The sequence below is a fragment of the Felis catus genome, chromosome E3, assembly GCF_018350175.1.
Source record: "Felis catus isolate Fca126 chromosome E3, F.catus_Fca126_mat1.0, whole genome shotgun sequence".
Taxonomy (NCBI): domain Eukaryota; kingdom Metazoa; phylum Chordata; class Mammalia; order Carnivora; family Felidae; genus Felis; species Felis catus.
This window is the reverse complement of record NC_058383.1, coordinates 38,737,829-38,752,098: the sequence shown is the minus strand read 5'-3', so window position 1 is coordinate 38,752,098 and position 14,270 is coordinate 38,737,829. Positions and strand designations below refer to the sequence as shown.

At 65.2% G+C, this 14,270-nt stretch overlaps 2 protein-coding genes across 3 annotated transcripts; both read left to right on the top strand.

The window, feature by feature from the left end:
• The first annotated feature begins 5,280 nt into the window (after positions 1–5,280).
• On the top strand, positions 5,281–9,760 carry KREMEN2 (kringle containing transmembrane protein 2). The gene is made up of 8 exons (XM_045047630.1): positions 5,281–5,788; positions 6,030–6,204; positions 7,215–7,306; positions 7,407–7,531; positions 7,728–7,881; positions 8,243–8,764; positions 8,846–8,924; positions 9,165–9,760. Exons 1-8 carry the CDS (start codon positions 5,692–5,694, stop codon positions 9,373–9,375), a joined length of 1,455 nt encoding a protein of 484 aa, XP_044903565.1. The 5' UTR covers positions 5,281–5,691; the 3' UTR covers positions 9,376–9,760.
• A 985-nt stretch (positions 9,761–10,745) lies between these two features.
• Positions 10,746–14,268, top strand: PAQR4 (progestin and adipoQ receptor family member 4). 2 transcript variants are annotated; one of them, XM_023246970.2, is made up of 3 exons: positions 10,746–11,250; positions 12,627–12,848; positions 13,000–14,268. In XM_023246970.2, exons 1-3 carry the CDS (start codon positions 11,085–11,087, stop codon positions 13,431–13,433), a joined length of 822 nt encoding a protein of 273 aa, XP_023102738.1. In that variant the 5' UTR covers positions 10,746–11,084; the 3' UTR covers positions 13,434–14,268. The 2 variants fall into 2 exon arrangements, with proteins under 2 accessions (XP_023102738.1, XP_023102739.1); XM_023246971.2 differs by having other exon boundaries at positions 11,113–11,250; positions 12,553–12,848.
• Positions 14,269–14,270: the final 2 nt, after the last annotated feature.

Genomic DNA, 14,270 nt, shown 5'->3' with positions numbered 1-14,270 from the left:
GGGGACCGGACCTCGGCCCTTTTCTGCCCAGCCGCTTTGAGGGTCCACAATTGGTCCCCCTGCAGCACCAGCTGGCCCTTTTTCTAGGACCTGCGTGCCCCGCTGCCTCCGTGGCCATGGCCCTGGGTAACCCGTGAGCACCAGGCACAGGCAGCAGAGGGGAGCTGTTGTCCCCCTCATCGGATGGTTCCACCCCACAAGGAGAAACCCGGAGCTGTCCTCGATGTCCCCGTCCCTATGTCCTGCCCACCAGTGGCACCCTGCCCACGCACCCTGCAATTCACCCCCTCAACGTGTATGACTCAGTGGCTCCTAGTATATTCACCAGTCTAATTCCAGAGTATTCGTCCCCTTGAAGGGAAACCCCAGATCCCTTAGCATCATTCACTCTTCTTGTTTCTGTCGCTACGCGCCAAGCCCCATGCGGTTCCTCTCTCTGGCGCTGGGAGGTTCTGAGGCATCCAGGCGACTGGGCCACGCAGGCCGCCATAACAAATACCGAGCAATCAACATTTGTTCCTCGAGGTCCTGGAGGCGAGAGGCCGGAGATCAGAGTGTGACCTTGCTGTGTCCTCACACGGGCTGGGGTGGGGGCTGACTAGCTAACCCGCCGGCCTCAGAGGGCGCCGGTCCGTCGTGAGGCTACGCTCCCCCCCCTCGTACCATCACCTGTCATCGGGTTTCAGCATGTGACTGTTGGAGGGACGCGTTCACCCCTCAGCCCCAGGTAAGGCACTCGTAGAGTCCAGACGGCTCTCTAGCTGGTCCTCGCGTTGACGGACAGCCTCGTTCCAAGCCCGCTGAGTCACTGAGAACCCCGGCCGCTTGCCTGCAGGACCACGGCAGCCTCCAGCGTCGCCTGTTTGCAACCCATCCCCGTGACAGCCAAGGGCTTTTCTAGAATGCAATCCCACCGTGCAACACCTGCCTCAGGTGTTTGCTCCCTGGTGTCCACATCGAGTAGGACTGCCTGGTTCAAGGACCAAAAGCCAGAGGTACCAGTGGTGGCGATGGGGGGGTGGGGGGCGGGGGGTCCTCTGGAGGCCAACCAACGACAGGGCAGCCCGTGGCCTTAGGCCGCACCCTCAGCACAGCTCTGCAGAGCCCAGAGCCTCCTGGCTGCCAACCCCACTGTCCCCCTGAGGGCTCTGAGGGCACTAGAAGGGCCCCTCCGCTTTGGAAATAAGGCCCTGGCTTGAGCCTTGGGCTCTAGTGTCTCACCCCCGACGCTTTGGAGAAAGGAGTATTTGCCTAGCACATAGCAAGTGCACAGAAAATACTTATTAAAGATGTGACTGAGGGCACCTGGGTGGCTCAGTCGGTTAGGCGGCCGACTTCGGCTCAGGTCATGATCTCACGGTCCGTGAGTTCGAGCCCCGCGTCGGGCTCTGAGCTGATGGCTCAGCGCCTGGAGCTGCTTCGGATTCTGTGTCTCCCTCTCTCTCTGCCCCTCCCCTGCTCATGCTCTCTCTCTCTGAGTCAAAAATAAATAAAAACATTTTAAAAAATTGAAAAAAAAAAAGATAAAGACGTGACTGAGTAAGAGAGGAGGGTTGGGCCCGTGGGGACCCCGTCAGGGTCCTGCTCAGGTCCATCCACACCGTGGAATATTACGCGGCCTTTAAAAGGAGGGAAATCATGTGCAGTGACACGGATGAACCCAGGGGATGTTATGTGAAGTGGAAGAAGCCAGTCACAAAAGGTCAAGTACTGTGTGATCCCACTTATATGGAATATTTACAGTCAAAAATCATAGAAACCGAAACTAGAAAGGTAGCTTCCAGGAGGGTGGGGGCTGGGAAGGGGGAGCTTCAGTGCTACAAGACGAAGAGGTCCCAGGGCCATCGCACAGTGATGTGAATATACTTAACACTATTGAACTGTTCGCTTTTTAAAACTTTTTTGTAACATTTATTCATTTTTGAGAGACAGAGAGAGACAGAGTGTGCCTGGGGGAGGGGCGGGGAGAGAGGGAGACACAGAACCGGAAGCAGCTCCAGTCTCCGAGCCGTCAGCCCAGAGCCCGACGCGGGGCTCGAACCCACGAACCGCGAGATCATGACCTGAGCTGAAGTTGACACTCAACCGAGCAAGCCACCCAGGCGCCCTGAACTGTTCACTTGGAAAGAGCAAAAAATGTAAACTCAATGTTAGGTGTTATTTCCCACTGAAAAAAGGAGAATGAGGGGCGCCTGGGTGGGTCAGTCGGTTGAGCGTCCGACTTCGGCTCAGGTCACGATCTCACGGCTCGGTTTGCGAGTTTGAGCCCCGCATCGGGCTCTCTGCTGTCAGCGTGGAGCCATCTTCAGATCCTATGTCCCCCCCCATCCCTCCCCCGCCTGCGCTCTCTCTCCCAAAAATAAAAATAAACATTAACAAAAGAAGAAGAAGAATGAGCACATGCCAAGAGCCAGAAGGTGCTCGCCGTAAATGCTCCCCACCAAAGACTCCGGCTGCCAGAGGGGTGTGGAGGGTAAGCGCGGGGGGCCGGACGTCAGGCTGGAGTGTGATTTGACGGCAGTGGCCCAGACTCTGGCGGAGGCCGCACGGATGGGAAAGGGACGAGAGACAATCAAGAGACGCCACGAGTGCACTTGTGCTCTCCCCGCCCCCCGGTTCAGGGCTCGGATCCAACCCCCAGCACCACAGAACGTGATCCCATGAGCAAACAGGTCACTGCGGAGGTGATCAGTCAAGGTGCGGTCACACTGGCATGGGCCGGGCACAGACATCTGGACCCAGACCCCCACACGCGGGGAGAGCGCCGGGCAAAGATGGAGGCCGAGGTGGACGTGATGATTCTAGAAGCCGAGGAACACCGAGGATGACAACTGACGTCCAGCATCCAGTCGAGAGGCATCAGACAAACGCCCACTCACGGCTCCCAGAAGGAACGGGCTCTGCTGATGGCTGAGTCCCAGGGTCCCAGCCTGCAGACCTCGAGGCAACACATCTCTGCTGTTAAAGCGCCCAGTCTGTGGGCCTTTGTCCGGACGCCCCAGGAACCGGCTGGGGGCAGGAGGGTGTATCGGTGGAGGGGAGGTTGTGCGGGTCCGTATAACCAGCAAACCTCCGATCTCAGCGGCTACACGGCTGAGGTTTGGTTACCTCTCCCGCCTCCTGACGCTTCCGGTTAGTGGGCACCTTCCACAGGGTCGCTCAGGAATCCATCTCCTTCCACCCTGCCCCAGGCCCCTGGCATCTCCCTCGTCTGGTTGCTGAAGGGAGGAGAGACAGCCCCGGCAGGGGCCTGCGCGTGCGCTTTCTAAACCTGGAGATCTTGTTAAATACAGGTTCTGATGAAGGAGGCTGGGGGTGGAGCCTGAGAATCTGCATTTCTAACGAGCTGCTCCGTGGTGCTAATGCTGCTGGCCCCCGCCCCCCCCCCCCCCCCCCCCCGCTTTGCCTTATGAGAGGCACCACTCCTGCCCAGGCCCCATCGGCCTGAACTCCCTCCCATAGTCGAATGCAGGGGACACGGGGAAATGAAGTTCAGCTGTTTGCACAGGAGCTGGAGGAACCAGGATCAGTAAACACAGGTGGAGGGCCTGAGTAGGCAGGAGGTGGCCCAGCCCTCCCACAGCAGAAGCGCTGTTGGTTTTGGACGGACTAAGTCCTGACCGGGACTCTGGGGGCCTTCAGCCTCTCTGAGCTCCTTGCAAGTGACAGGGTGAAGGTCAAGGTCTTCTTCAGTCTGGGGTTCTGTGAGCCACCAGGGACTGGAGCTGGCAATGAGGACACTGCCCCTCATCTCAGGGCCGGGGGGCCTGGAACCGAGCCCTCCTCCTCGTCATCCAGGATCCCCTGTGCGGGAGACAGGGGCCCCCTCGGGAGGCGAGAGTCCCTAGGACAGTGGTCTGGATGGACAGCTTGGCCGGCCCTGCCAGGGAAGGGCCCACCTCCTACTCTACTCCCCCTACTGTCCCCTCCCTGACCCCACCTAGGCCTTTCCTGGGCGGCCTGTGGCCCTGAAGGTGAGGCTCCCCACGCACCTCCATGGCCCAGGCCGTGGCCCAGGCCTGCAGAGTTGGGAGGACCCCAACAGGCCCCAGCAGCACTGCCCCTCTCCCTACCCGGCTTGGAGGAGAAGGGGGCCAGGCCAAAGGGTGGTGACCTGCCGCTCCCTGGTTGGGGGGTGGGGGGCTTAGATTCTCTGTGCGCAGCTAGCATACGCGGGTGAGACTCCCATTCCGGTGCTCCACGGGGCCTGGAAAGTGGGAGGCGAGCCTTGGCCAGCCTGGCTGCCGAGAGGGCTTCCCTCAGGAGGCGAACCCCGCGACGACGCCTTCGAGTCTCAGCAAGCCCACCTCCTTCCAACGTTCACTCCGTGGGCTGCCCGCCCTAGGATCCCAGAGCCTCATCTTGGGGCGCTAACCGCTAGGTCTCCGCCGGTCGCGTCACCGCCTCCCGCACCTTGGCCTTGCTAGAATCCGCCCCGAGCCACCCTGTCTGCGGGGCGGGGACTGGTCCGTCCCGGCTGAACGGCCTGGTGAGGGCCCGGGGAGAGGTGGGGAGGCTGGATTGAGGGGCGAGGGAGGTGGGCGGGGCGGGGCCGCTCGGGCCCGGCCACCCCCCCCCCCTCCGCCCCGGCCCCCGCCCCCGCCCTCCCACGCACCTGCGCTGGCCTCCCCCCAAGCCCTGGGGGCAGCCGGCGGGCGGCGCTGGGAGATCAGAGGATTCGCAGGAGTTGGGCCCGGGGAGGGGGCGGGGAATTTCCCCCCACGCCTGCCCGGGCCTGCTCCCCTCCCCCTCCCCCGCCAGGTTGGGGTTGCGGGGGGGCTCCGCTGGGGGAATTCCGCCGCGCTGCGAGGGCTCCGGCGAGCCTGGGCTGGGGGTCCTACGGAAAGAAGGGGGAAGAGAGGAGGGGACAGGCTGGGACGGGGGGCGCAGCTGCCTTCCTCCCCAGACACCAGCTGCCCCTGCCTGTCCGGGACTGAGCGTCCACCATCCCCGCGGGTGCGGGCGCCGGGAGTGGCACTTCCTCCGTCCGGCCGGAGCCATTCGGTACTTGGGAGAGGGGCGTGTTTCACCGCCACCGGGGTCCCTCTGTCCACCAGCCTGGCCTTTCCTCCTCCACACACCCCTAGAACCTGCACGGACTTTGAGAGGGGGAGGGGAGAGGAGAAGCGTGCTGGGACACCGAGGGTCCCGGGGCAGTGTGTTGGGGGGGGGGGGGGTTGGCGTGGGAGGCGTCTGGACCTGCTGCCTCCGCTCCAGTCTCGGGCGGGGCTTCCCGGCCTCGGGGGGATGGGGTGGGGAGGGAGGGACCCAAGGGGGAGGGACCCACAGAGGGACGCGAGGGGGCAGGAGCCAGTGCGTTAGAGACCTGAGCGAGGGAGAGCAGGGCGCCGCGGGAGAGGGCGGGTGTGGACGCGAGGGCAAGCCCCCCCACACACACACCCGCCGCCCCAGCACTAAGAGGCAGTGACGGAGACCGCCCCTGGCCAGAGAACCCCGGGGACAGCCAGAGGGGACACGGGGGCAAAGAGACGCCTCCTGGGGCAGAAACCCTGGAGGCAAATACTCGCAGGAGAGAGTTCACCGCTCCAGACGGAGAGCGCCGCCCAGAGCGGGGCGCGAACAGGCTGTCAGAGGACAACGCCCCCCAGGTCGCCTGGAAGACCCCGGAGCGACCCCGGGGGTGGCGTGGGCCGTGTGCGGGCCAGGGCAACCTCTCTTGGGCTGGGGGCGATGGAGACACGGGCCCCGCAGGGCCTCCTTCTTCTCCTGCTCTTCCTCCCGCCGCTGCCGCCCCGCGGGGCCTCCGCGGGGAGCCTGCACAGCCCAGGTGAGTCCCGCCCCCGCGACTGGACCGTGGTCACCGCTCTCTCCTCTGCCTCCGTGCCTAGGAGCCGGTCCCGAAGCGGAGGAGGGGGCAGAGCAGGTGGCGGGAGGAGCTGAGCCCCGGGGCCCCGCAGGCGCCGGGGGCGCGGACGGGGGAGCCGGGCGGGAGTTAGAGTTGGGAGGGGGGGGCGGTGAAAATGCGGGAGAAGGTCGGGACCTCCCCAGCCCCCGCGGTCGCCGCGCAGGCCTGTCCGAGTGCTTCCAGGTGAATGGCGCCGACTACCGCGGCCACCAGAACCGCACGGGTCCGCGCGGGGCCGGCCGCCCGTGCCTCTTCTGGGACCAGACGCAGCAGCACAGCTACAGCAGCGCCAGCGACCCCCAGGGCCGGTGGGGGCTGGGCCCGCACAACTTCTGCCGGTGAGGGGCGGGGCCTGCGCTGGGCCCGGGACTGGGCGCACTATTGCAGGCGTCCGCCCGGGGCAGGGCCTCGGTGTGGGTGGGAGGGAGGTCTTGGCTGGGCGGATGCGAGGGCCACCCCGAGGGTCTGGGAGCAGAGCCTAGGCGAGGGACCAGGCCTAGCCCGTTCTGGGGGCGGGGCTGGCCGCTCAGGACATTTTCGGGACATTTAGGTGCCCAAACGCTGCAGAGCCTAGGGTCAGGCCTGGGCATTCAAGGAGCCTGTGTAGGCGGGACCCAGTCAGAGGGCGAGCCCTGGGGTGGAGGGTCCAGCCCCTGCGGTACAACTTCTACTCTTGGTGACAGAGGGGTTGGGGGGGGGGGCGGCCTTCAGAGCCACAACTGCTGTCTGGAGCCGCAGGGACCCAGCGGAGCGAGAGGACACCACGAAGCTCAGGGCTCACCACTTTTGCTTTAAAGCAAGGTTGCAAGCCAAGGGAGGTGGCCGAGGCCCAAGGCAGGGTTGGGGACGAACACTGCAGGTGGCTTCAAAGTCCTCATGTATAAAGTCACGTCCTAGCAACATCTGAAGCCCAAAATACGCCCTCAGCGCCCCTCCTTTAAAAAAATAGTTAATTTATTTGTTTGAGAGAGAGCGAGCGAGCAGGGGAAGGGAAGAGCCAGAGGGAGCCAGAATCCTAAGCAGGCTGCACGCTATGAGCACAGAGCCCCACTTGGGGTTCGGACTCAAAAACTGTAAGATCATGACCTGAGCTGAAACCAAAGATCGGTCCCTTAACCGACTGAGCCACCCCACCCAGGTGCCCCTTAAGGACTTCCCACCATCCCCTCCGGAGTCGACAGCCACAAACAGGTGGGACAAGCCAGAATCTGTGTGACAGTGACAACGGAGAGGAACACACAAACCAGATCTAACACACACGGTGGCCATTCTGCGGAAAGGCTGTGGGGTGGGGCCTGGGGCTTGCAGCCCTTGGGGTGGATCCAGACGACTTCTCCCCCACCGGCAGGAACCCCGACGGTGACGTGCAGCCGTGGTGCTATGTAGCCGAGACAGAGGAGGGCATCTATTGGCGCTACTGCGACATCCCCACGTGTCACAGTGAGTGGGCCGGGCTGGACAAGGGTGGGAAGGCTGGGCTGCCTGGGTAGAGTTCTCTTTTGGAGGCACCGGACAAAGCCGGACTCTGCTGCCCCCTCAGTGCCCGGGTACCTGGGCTGCTTCGTGGATTCGGGGGCACCCCCGGCCCTCAGCGGCCCCAGCGGGACCTCAACGAAGCTCACGGTCCAGGTGTGCCTTCGCTTCTGCCGCATGAAGGGCTACCAGGTACTGCCCCCTCCCCCCTCCGGCTCAGAACAGTGACCCCTGACCTAGACCTCAGGACCCAAATCAACTCCCACTCTGACATCAAACCCTGACGCTGATTTTGGAGTCGCTGCCCGATTCCCACTTATGACCCTGACCCTAGAACCCACCCCTACCCCAACCCCGGCCTCTTGGGTCACCCAGTCTGTGCCCCCAGCTGGCGGGCGTGGAGGCTGGCTACGCCTGCTTCTGTGGCTCTGAGAGCGACCTGGACCGGGGACGCCCGGCCCCAGCTACCGACTGCGACCAGATTTGCTTCGGCCACCCGGGCCAGCTGTGCGGCGGCGATGGGCGTCTGGGCATCTACGAAGGTGAGGAGTGGGCGGGGAAGGGGGACCTGGGCGGTGAGGGAGAGGGTCTGGGTGGGTCTCGGGGTGCCACGCCCCGGTAGGGGGCGGAATCTGGGAGGTGGAAGCCGTACGCTAGGGGCGGGGCCCGAGAAGGGGAGTCTGGTGGAGGGCCCGCTCCGCACCTGGGGGGTCAGGGGCGGGGCGTGGAGTTGGGGGCGGGACGTGAGGAGGAGATTCGCGGTTCGCGGAAGGAGTAGGACCCGGCTCGAGGGGGCGGTGGGGCAGGTCTGGGGTCGCGGCCCAGCGGGGAGGCGCGGGCGGCCCGCCCCGTGAAGGAAGAGCCCGCGGGCCTCGGGGTCCTGACCACCTGCCCCGCCCACAGTGTCCGTGGGCTCCTGCCAGGGGAACTGGACGGCCCCGCAGGGCGTCATCTACTCCCCGGACTTCCCCGACGAGTACGGGCCGGACCGGAACTGCAGCTGGGCGCTGAGCCCGCCGGGCGCCGCGCTGGAGCTCACCTTCCGCCTCTTCGAGCTGGCCGACCCGCGCGACCGGCTGGAGCTGCGGGACGCCGCCTCGGGCAGCCTGCTCCGCGCCTTCGACGGCGCCCGCCCGCCGCCGCCCGGGCCCCTGCTTCTGCGCGCCGCCGCGCTGCTGCTCTCCTTCCGCAGCGACGCGCGCGGCCACGCGCAGGGCTTCGCGCTCACCTACCGCGGTGAGAGCCCGCCTCGTCGCCCTGCGCCCGCTGCCCCGCCACCCTGCCTCACACTTCTCTCCGCAGGGCTGCAGGACGCTGCCGACGACCGCGCGCCCCAGGGCTCGGCCCAGACCCCCGCAGCGTCCCCTGACTGGGCCAACGTGAGCTGCAGCCCCCGGCCTGGGGCTCCGGAGGCCGCGACGGGGGGTGAGGCGGGCACGCGTGGCGGGAGGCAGTTTGGGGAGCAGCTCCTCCCAAGCCCTGCCTCACGGCACCGTGTGCCCGCAGCCCGGGTCTTCTCGACAGTGACGGCCGTCTCAGTGCTGCTGCTGCTGCTGCTGTCGCTGCTGCGCCTGCTGCGCCGACGGTGCGCCCGCTGGGGCAGGGCCTGAGGGCGGACGCAGCTGGGCGCCTGCCGCCTCGGTGCCCAGGGGGCCCTGGTGGGAAGCTGGGGCTTTCCAGGGGAACGCGGCTGGGAGGCAATCCCGGGTTCTTGAGGGACAGGGGCTTGCGTCCACACAGGGAATCGCGCGCGGGATCGCAGGCGGAGCAGGACGCTGGAGGTAAGATTGGTTGGGGGTTCAGCTGACATCTGCTCCCTCTCTAGGAGCTGTCTGCTGGCTCCGGGAAAAGGGCCCCCGGCGTTGGGGCCTTCCCGGGGCCCCGGGAGAAGCTGGGCTGTGTGGTACCGCCGGCCTCGAGGGGTGGCCCTGCCCTGTCCCCCTGGGGACCCTCAGGCTGAGGTTCTAGCCGCGAGTTACCGGCCCCTGAGCGCCTCCAGCCAGAGTTCCCTGCGTTCGCTCATCTCTGCTCTCTGACTCGGGATCCCTAGGGTCCACTGGACCCTCTGCCAGTGGAATGGACATCTCAGACTCCATGCCGCACTCTACGTTGACCTTCCGCCCCTGTAAGGACAGCTCGGTCTCTGATCATCTCCTGGAGGCCAGACATTGGACAAGAAGCCTCTGGTGCTATTACTGAGAACTTGGTCTGACCCTCGAAGGTCCAGATGGTTGAGGCCAAAGGGCAAGAGGAATCTGGCTCCCCTCCCTCATAAACCTTAATACCGGGGTCTCTGACTTCAGGTTGCTTTTAGAACTTCTTGGGGTGGTTCTGGACTGCTGCCCTAAGTGAAATGTGAGAGGTCAAGAAAAGTAGTCAAAAGGCCAGCCATAGATTCTGAATAAAGGACCTATTTTGGTACAGGGCTCTCTGCAAGTTCTTGCGTGACAAGAAGAGTTGTGTTAATGAGCCAAAGTTGGGTGTATCCATACAGAGTAAGGTCGGTCCAAGCCTAGAGTGCTTTGGAGCTGCCGGGAAAGTTTAGGACCGAGGAACGGCGGAGGCGGAAGGATGGGTGGACGGGGTCATGGAGAAGGGGAGGAGGGGAGGAGGAGGAGGAGGAGGAGGAGGAGGAGGAGGAGGAGGAGGAGGAGGAGGAGGAAGCGGTTGTGGGCGGGGTTAAGCCGGAAAAGGGATGCATTCCTGGACCCGCCTTAGAATGAACTCGAGCAGGGACGGACCTTTCTCCCGTGACCTCCTGCCCTATCTTCCCCTACGTTTCCTGTCTTTTCTGGGTGGAACCGAAGGTGCCTCGCAGTGGGCGACAACAGGGAGAGTTTGACCGAGCTCAGGCTACAAGAAGCCCGGCCTGAAGGGCAGGGCATCGCCCGAGGGCGCTCGGCGCGTCAGACACACGTGTGAGGCCTGGCCACTCAGCGTGGCTTGCTGCGCTCTGGCCGAGTCGGGCCGGCGGAGATCACCCCCCTGGCTGGAGTGGGGACGCGCAGGCTCTAGACCTGACTGGTCCGAAGGTCCGGGACCGCCAGCACCTTGGACAGAGCCCGGGTGAGGGGTGGGGCTTGGTGGCGACGAGGGTGAGTGCCCAAGGGTGCGTCGACCTAGGGGGTCGCGCGGAAAGCCCGGGCGCGTACGGCAGACTCTAGGCGCCGGGGTCACTCCAGCAGAGCCACTGGGACCCAGAAGGTCGGATCCCAAGCCCACAGCTACCCCATGCAAATGAGGCTGGGAGCGCATATATTATGGTAATCACGCTAAAGTCTGGGCGGGCGTGGGTGGGGCTTCCCCGCCAGCCTCGCCCATTGGCCCTCGCAGCGTCGACGTCACGAGTACCGCGCGCGAAACGCCGGCGGGATGGCGGGGGCGAGCTGCTGGGGCGGAGCCTGGCGTCCCCACCAGCGTCCGGCCGCGCCCGTCCTCCCGGCTGCGAAGGGACGACTGACCGCTGCCGCCTCCGCGAGCTGTCCCTGCGGCGCGCCTTCCCCAGCGGGACCGGTCTCACTGCGCCCCGGCGCCCCGCGCGTCCCCAGCCTCCGCCCCAGCGTGGGGGCGCCGGGCCCGCGCGTGCGCAGCGCGGGAGGGGCGCGGGTCGGGACCCCCGCCCGGCGCGTGCGCGGACGCAGCGCTGGGCGGCGGGCGGGCACCGGGATGAGTCTCGGCGCGCCGTGGCAGCCCTGAGGAAGCCGGGGACCGAGAGGAGCGCGGGCCGCCCGCGCCGGGCCGGGCCATGGCGTTCCTGGCCGGGCCGCGCCTGCTGGACTGGGCCAGCTCGCCACCGCACCTGCAGTTCAACAAGTTCGTGCTGACGGGCTACCGGCCGGCCAGCAGCGGCTCGGGCTGTCTACGCAGCCTCTTCTACTTGCACAACGAGCTGGGCAACATCTACACGCACGGTGAGCCGCGCCCCGCATCCCACACCCGCGGTAGCCCTGCCCGCGCCGGGCCGGGGCCGGAAGGCCGAGGAGCGCCCCAGTGCTCAGGTCCCGGTCTGCCTGGGCCCTGGCACGGCCAGGAGCCGTGGTGACAAAGCTGCCATTGTCCCAGACGGAACCGTCCTTCCGCTTCCCGGGCGGGGGCCCCTGGGCAGGCGAAGGAAGCAGCATAGGGGACCAAGTCCGCTTAATCCCTCTGAGCCCCGGGGAGGAGTCTGGTGTCCGACCCCCTTCATAATCCCTGTGTCTGGGGCACCTCCCCCGCCAGCACTGGTCCAGGAGATGGGGTGTTGACTTCGATTAGGAGAGGAAAAGAAACCAGGCCCCAGCCCCTCCCCACGCATTTGCCCTGCCACCCTCGGCCCCGGAGCAGCCCAGCCACACGGGGCTCCGCCTGGTGGCGGCTCCTTCCTTCCTCCCCCCCCCCCCCCCCCCCCCCCCCCCCGCCCCAGGCTCGGGGCCCCTCCTCCGCGGCCCTGCTCTGCTGACACAGCCCTGCCCGTCCTTGGGCTGCCCCGGCCAGGAGAGGGGCCCCGAACAGGCTGGGCCCAACCTGGGTGCCTGCCTTACGGGGGGACTGTGGCCTGGCCAGACCTTGCCGAGTGTGCAGCCACAGCCCCAGTCCGCTGTGTCAGTCTTTGACCCTGTGAGGGCGATGCCAGAGTGCCTAGGGAAGGGTGTAGGAATCACCCTGGTTGGGACTGAGAGAAATGGAGTGCAGGCAGCGCTGCCTGGGGAGCTGGAACAAGCTCCTCTCAGCCCCTCTCCCCTGCCTGGCTTTGCTTCTTTCCGGAAGACAGAAAGGCCCAAAGCCTCCTCGTTTGGTCACTTACAGAGAAGACACAGGGGTTGAGAGAAGCAAGCTAAGTGGCCCTGGGATCTGGTACCATTGCCCACATGTTCTATTTAGAAGTCCACTTGAGGCCATGCCTCCTTCTGGGTTCTGCCAACACAACAGAGTTTAGGGGATTGGGGCTCCTGCTCTCTGGGGAGGTAATGTGGCCTAGGGGTGAGAGCAGCTTGGAGTTAAGAGTGCCCAGGTTCTATTCTGCTCCCACCCCTTCCTTGCCGGGGTCACCTGGGGCAGTTACTCGGTTTCTTCACCTGGAAGTGTGGACTGGACAATGGTGTCTGCTCCCCCGGCGTCTTGAGAGCTCTGCCAAGTCACTGAAGTCACTGAAGGCGCGGGGCCTGCCTCTGTCAGATAGCGTGCTAACGGCATTGTCAAGATCTGTCTTGCCTCATCCCTTGTGTTATCTCTAGACTGCAGACTCCCTGAGGACAGGACCTGTCCTCTGGCTGAAGCTGTGTGATGGATCATTGTCTCCCTCTCCCAGGGCTGGCCCTCCTAGGCTTCCTGGTACTGCTGCCGATGACCATGCCTTGGGGGCAGCTGGGCAAGGATGGCTGGCTGTGGGGCACACACTGTGTGGCCTGCCTGGCCCCGCCCACAGGCTCTGTGCTCTATCATCTCTTCATGTGCCACCAAGGGGGCAGCCCTGTGTATACTCGGCTCCTTGCCCTGGATATGTGTGGGGTCTGCCTTGTCAACACCCTCGGTGAGCTAAAGGACGGGGCGGGTAGGCTTGAAGGATGGGCGCGGGGGGGGGGGGGGGGAAGAGGCAGGGGACACTCACGGGAGCCCTGGGTGGAAAGGGCAGGCAGTCCCCCGGACTGACATGCCTTCTCCTGTATCTCTCCTCCGTGCAGGGGCTCTGCCCATCATCCACTGCACCCTGGCCTGTAGGCCCTGGCTGCGCCCAGCCGCCCTGGTGGGCTACACCGTGCTGTCGGGCGTGGCTGGCTGGCGGGCCCTCACCGCTCCCTCCACCGGTGCCCGGCTCCGCGCCTTCGGTTGGCAGGCTGCCGCCCGCCTCCTGGTGTTCGGGGCCCGAGGAGTGGGGCTGGGCTCTGGGGCTCCGGGCTCCCTGCCCTGCTACCTGCGTATGGACGCACTGGCACTGCTCGGGGGGCTGGTGAACGTGGCCCGCCTGCCGGAGCGCTGGGGACCCGGCCGCTTTGATTACTGGGGCAACTCGCACCAGATCATGCACCTGCTCAGCGTGGGCTCCATCCTCCAGCTGCACGCGGGCGTCGTGCCCGACCTGCTCTGGGCCGCCCGCCACGCCTGCCCCCCGGACTGAGCCACCTGGCGCCCACTACGCCGGCCTCTCTACGGTCTTCCAGGACCAAGAGTATGCTTCGCTCCTTCTGCTGGTGTGCAAGGGGCTGACTCCCCGGATGCTTCCAGCAAACGGGACTTGCCAGCTGGGAGCCTCATCTGTTTGTCCGTTCTTCCCTGTGGACGAGGACCAGCCTCTTCTACCCACACCTCGGAGCTCAGCTTCCCCTCCTTGCCTGCTTTCAGGGTACTGTGGAGACTAGAAGGAAACCTTTCCTTTCTGGACCTCAGTTTATCTTCTGTGACCTATGAGGGTATGGCCAGAGGGACTCTGGGGTCACGTCTTGCTGTGACAGAATTCTACCGGCCCGGAGCTGTCATTCCACCCTGCCCCACACATAAGGTACCTCATGGGTGCCTTGCCTGGCCCTCAGCCCTATTTCCTGACCTGTGTCTGCTCTGCGTGCCAGCCCTCCCAGCAGCCTGAGGCTCACCTTCGCCTTCTCCTTTCTGTCCAGAGACTGTGGAGTGAGGGGTTTGGACCACAAGAGCAGCCTCTTATCCCAGGACCAAGGGGTAGGAGGGGGGCCGCAGCTGCTGCATCCGAGCACAGAGACATGACGACCTGAGTGGGCTGAGGGCCCGCCCTCCACCCTGACTGCCATACTCTGATGGCTCGATCAACACGCCAGGGACGTGCCTGCTCAGGCAGTCTCTGCTCCACACAGCGCATGCTCCTAGCTCCAGTGTGCTGGCCTGGGGCCCTGCATCAGGGCTCAGCCACGGCCCATCCCAGGGCCGCAGACCCTGGGCAGCATCAATAAATGGGGCAGGAAGAGCCGTTGCCACACAAGCAAGC

Coding starts and splice junctions, on each gene's coding strand:
- KREMEN2 (XM_045047630.1), top strand. CDS start 5,692: ATGGAGACACGGGCCCCGCAGGGCCTCCTTCTTCTCCTGCTCTTCCTC. Junction 7,532..7,727: donor GCCGCATGAAGGGCTACCAG/GTACTGCCCCCT, acceptor CTGTGCCCCCAG/CTGGCGGGCGTGGAGGCTGG. Junction 8,925..9,164: donor CTGCGCCTGCTGCGCCGACG/GTGCGCCCGCTG, acceptor CTCCCTCTCTAG/GAGCTGTCTGCTGGCTCCGG.
- PAQR4 (XM_023246970.2), top strand. CDS start 11,085: ATGGCGTTCCTGGCCGGGCCGCGCCTGCTGGACTGGGCCAGCTCGCCA. Junction 11,251..12,626: donor GGGCAACATCTACACGCACG/GTGAGCCGCGCC, acceptor TCCCTCTCCCAG/GGCTGGCCCTCCTAGGCTTC. Junction 12,849..12,999: donor CTGCCTTGTCAACACCCTCG/GTGAGCTAAAGG, acceptor TCCTCCGTGCAG/GGGCTCTGCCCATCATCCAC.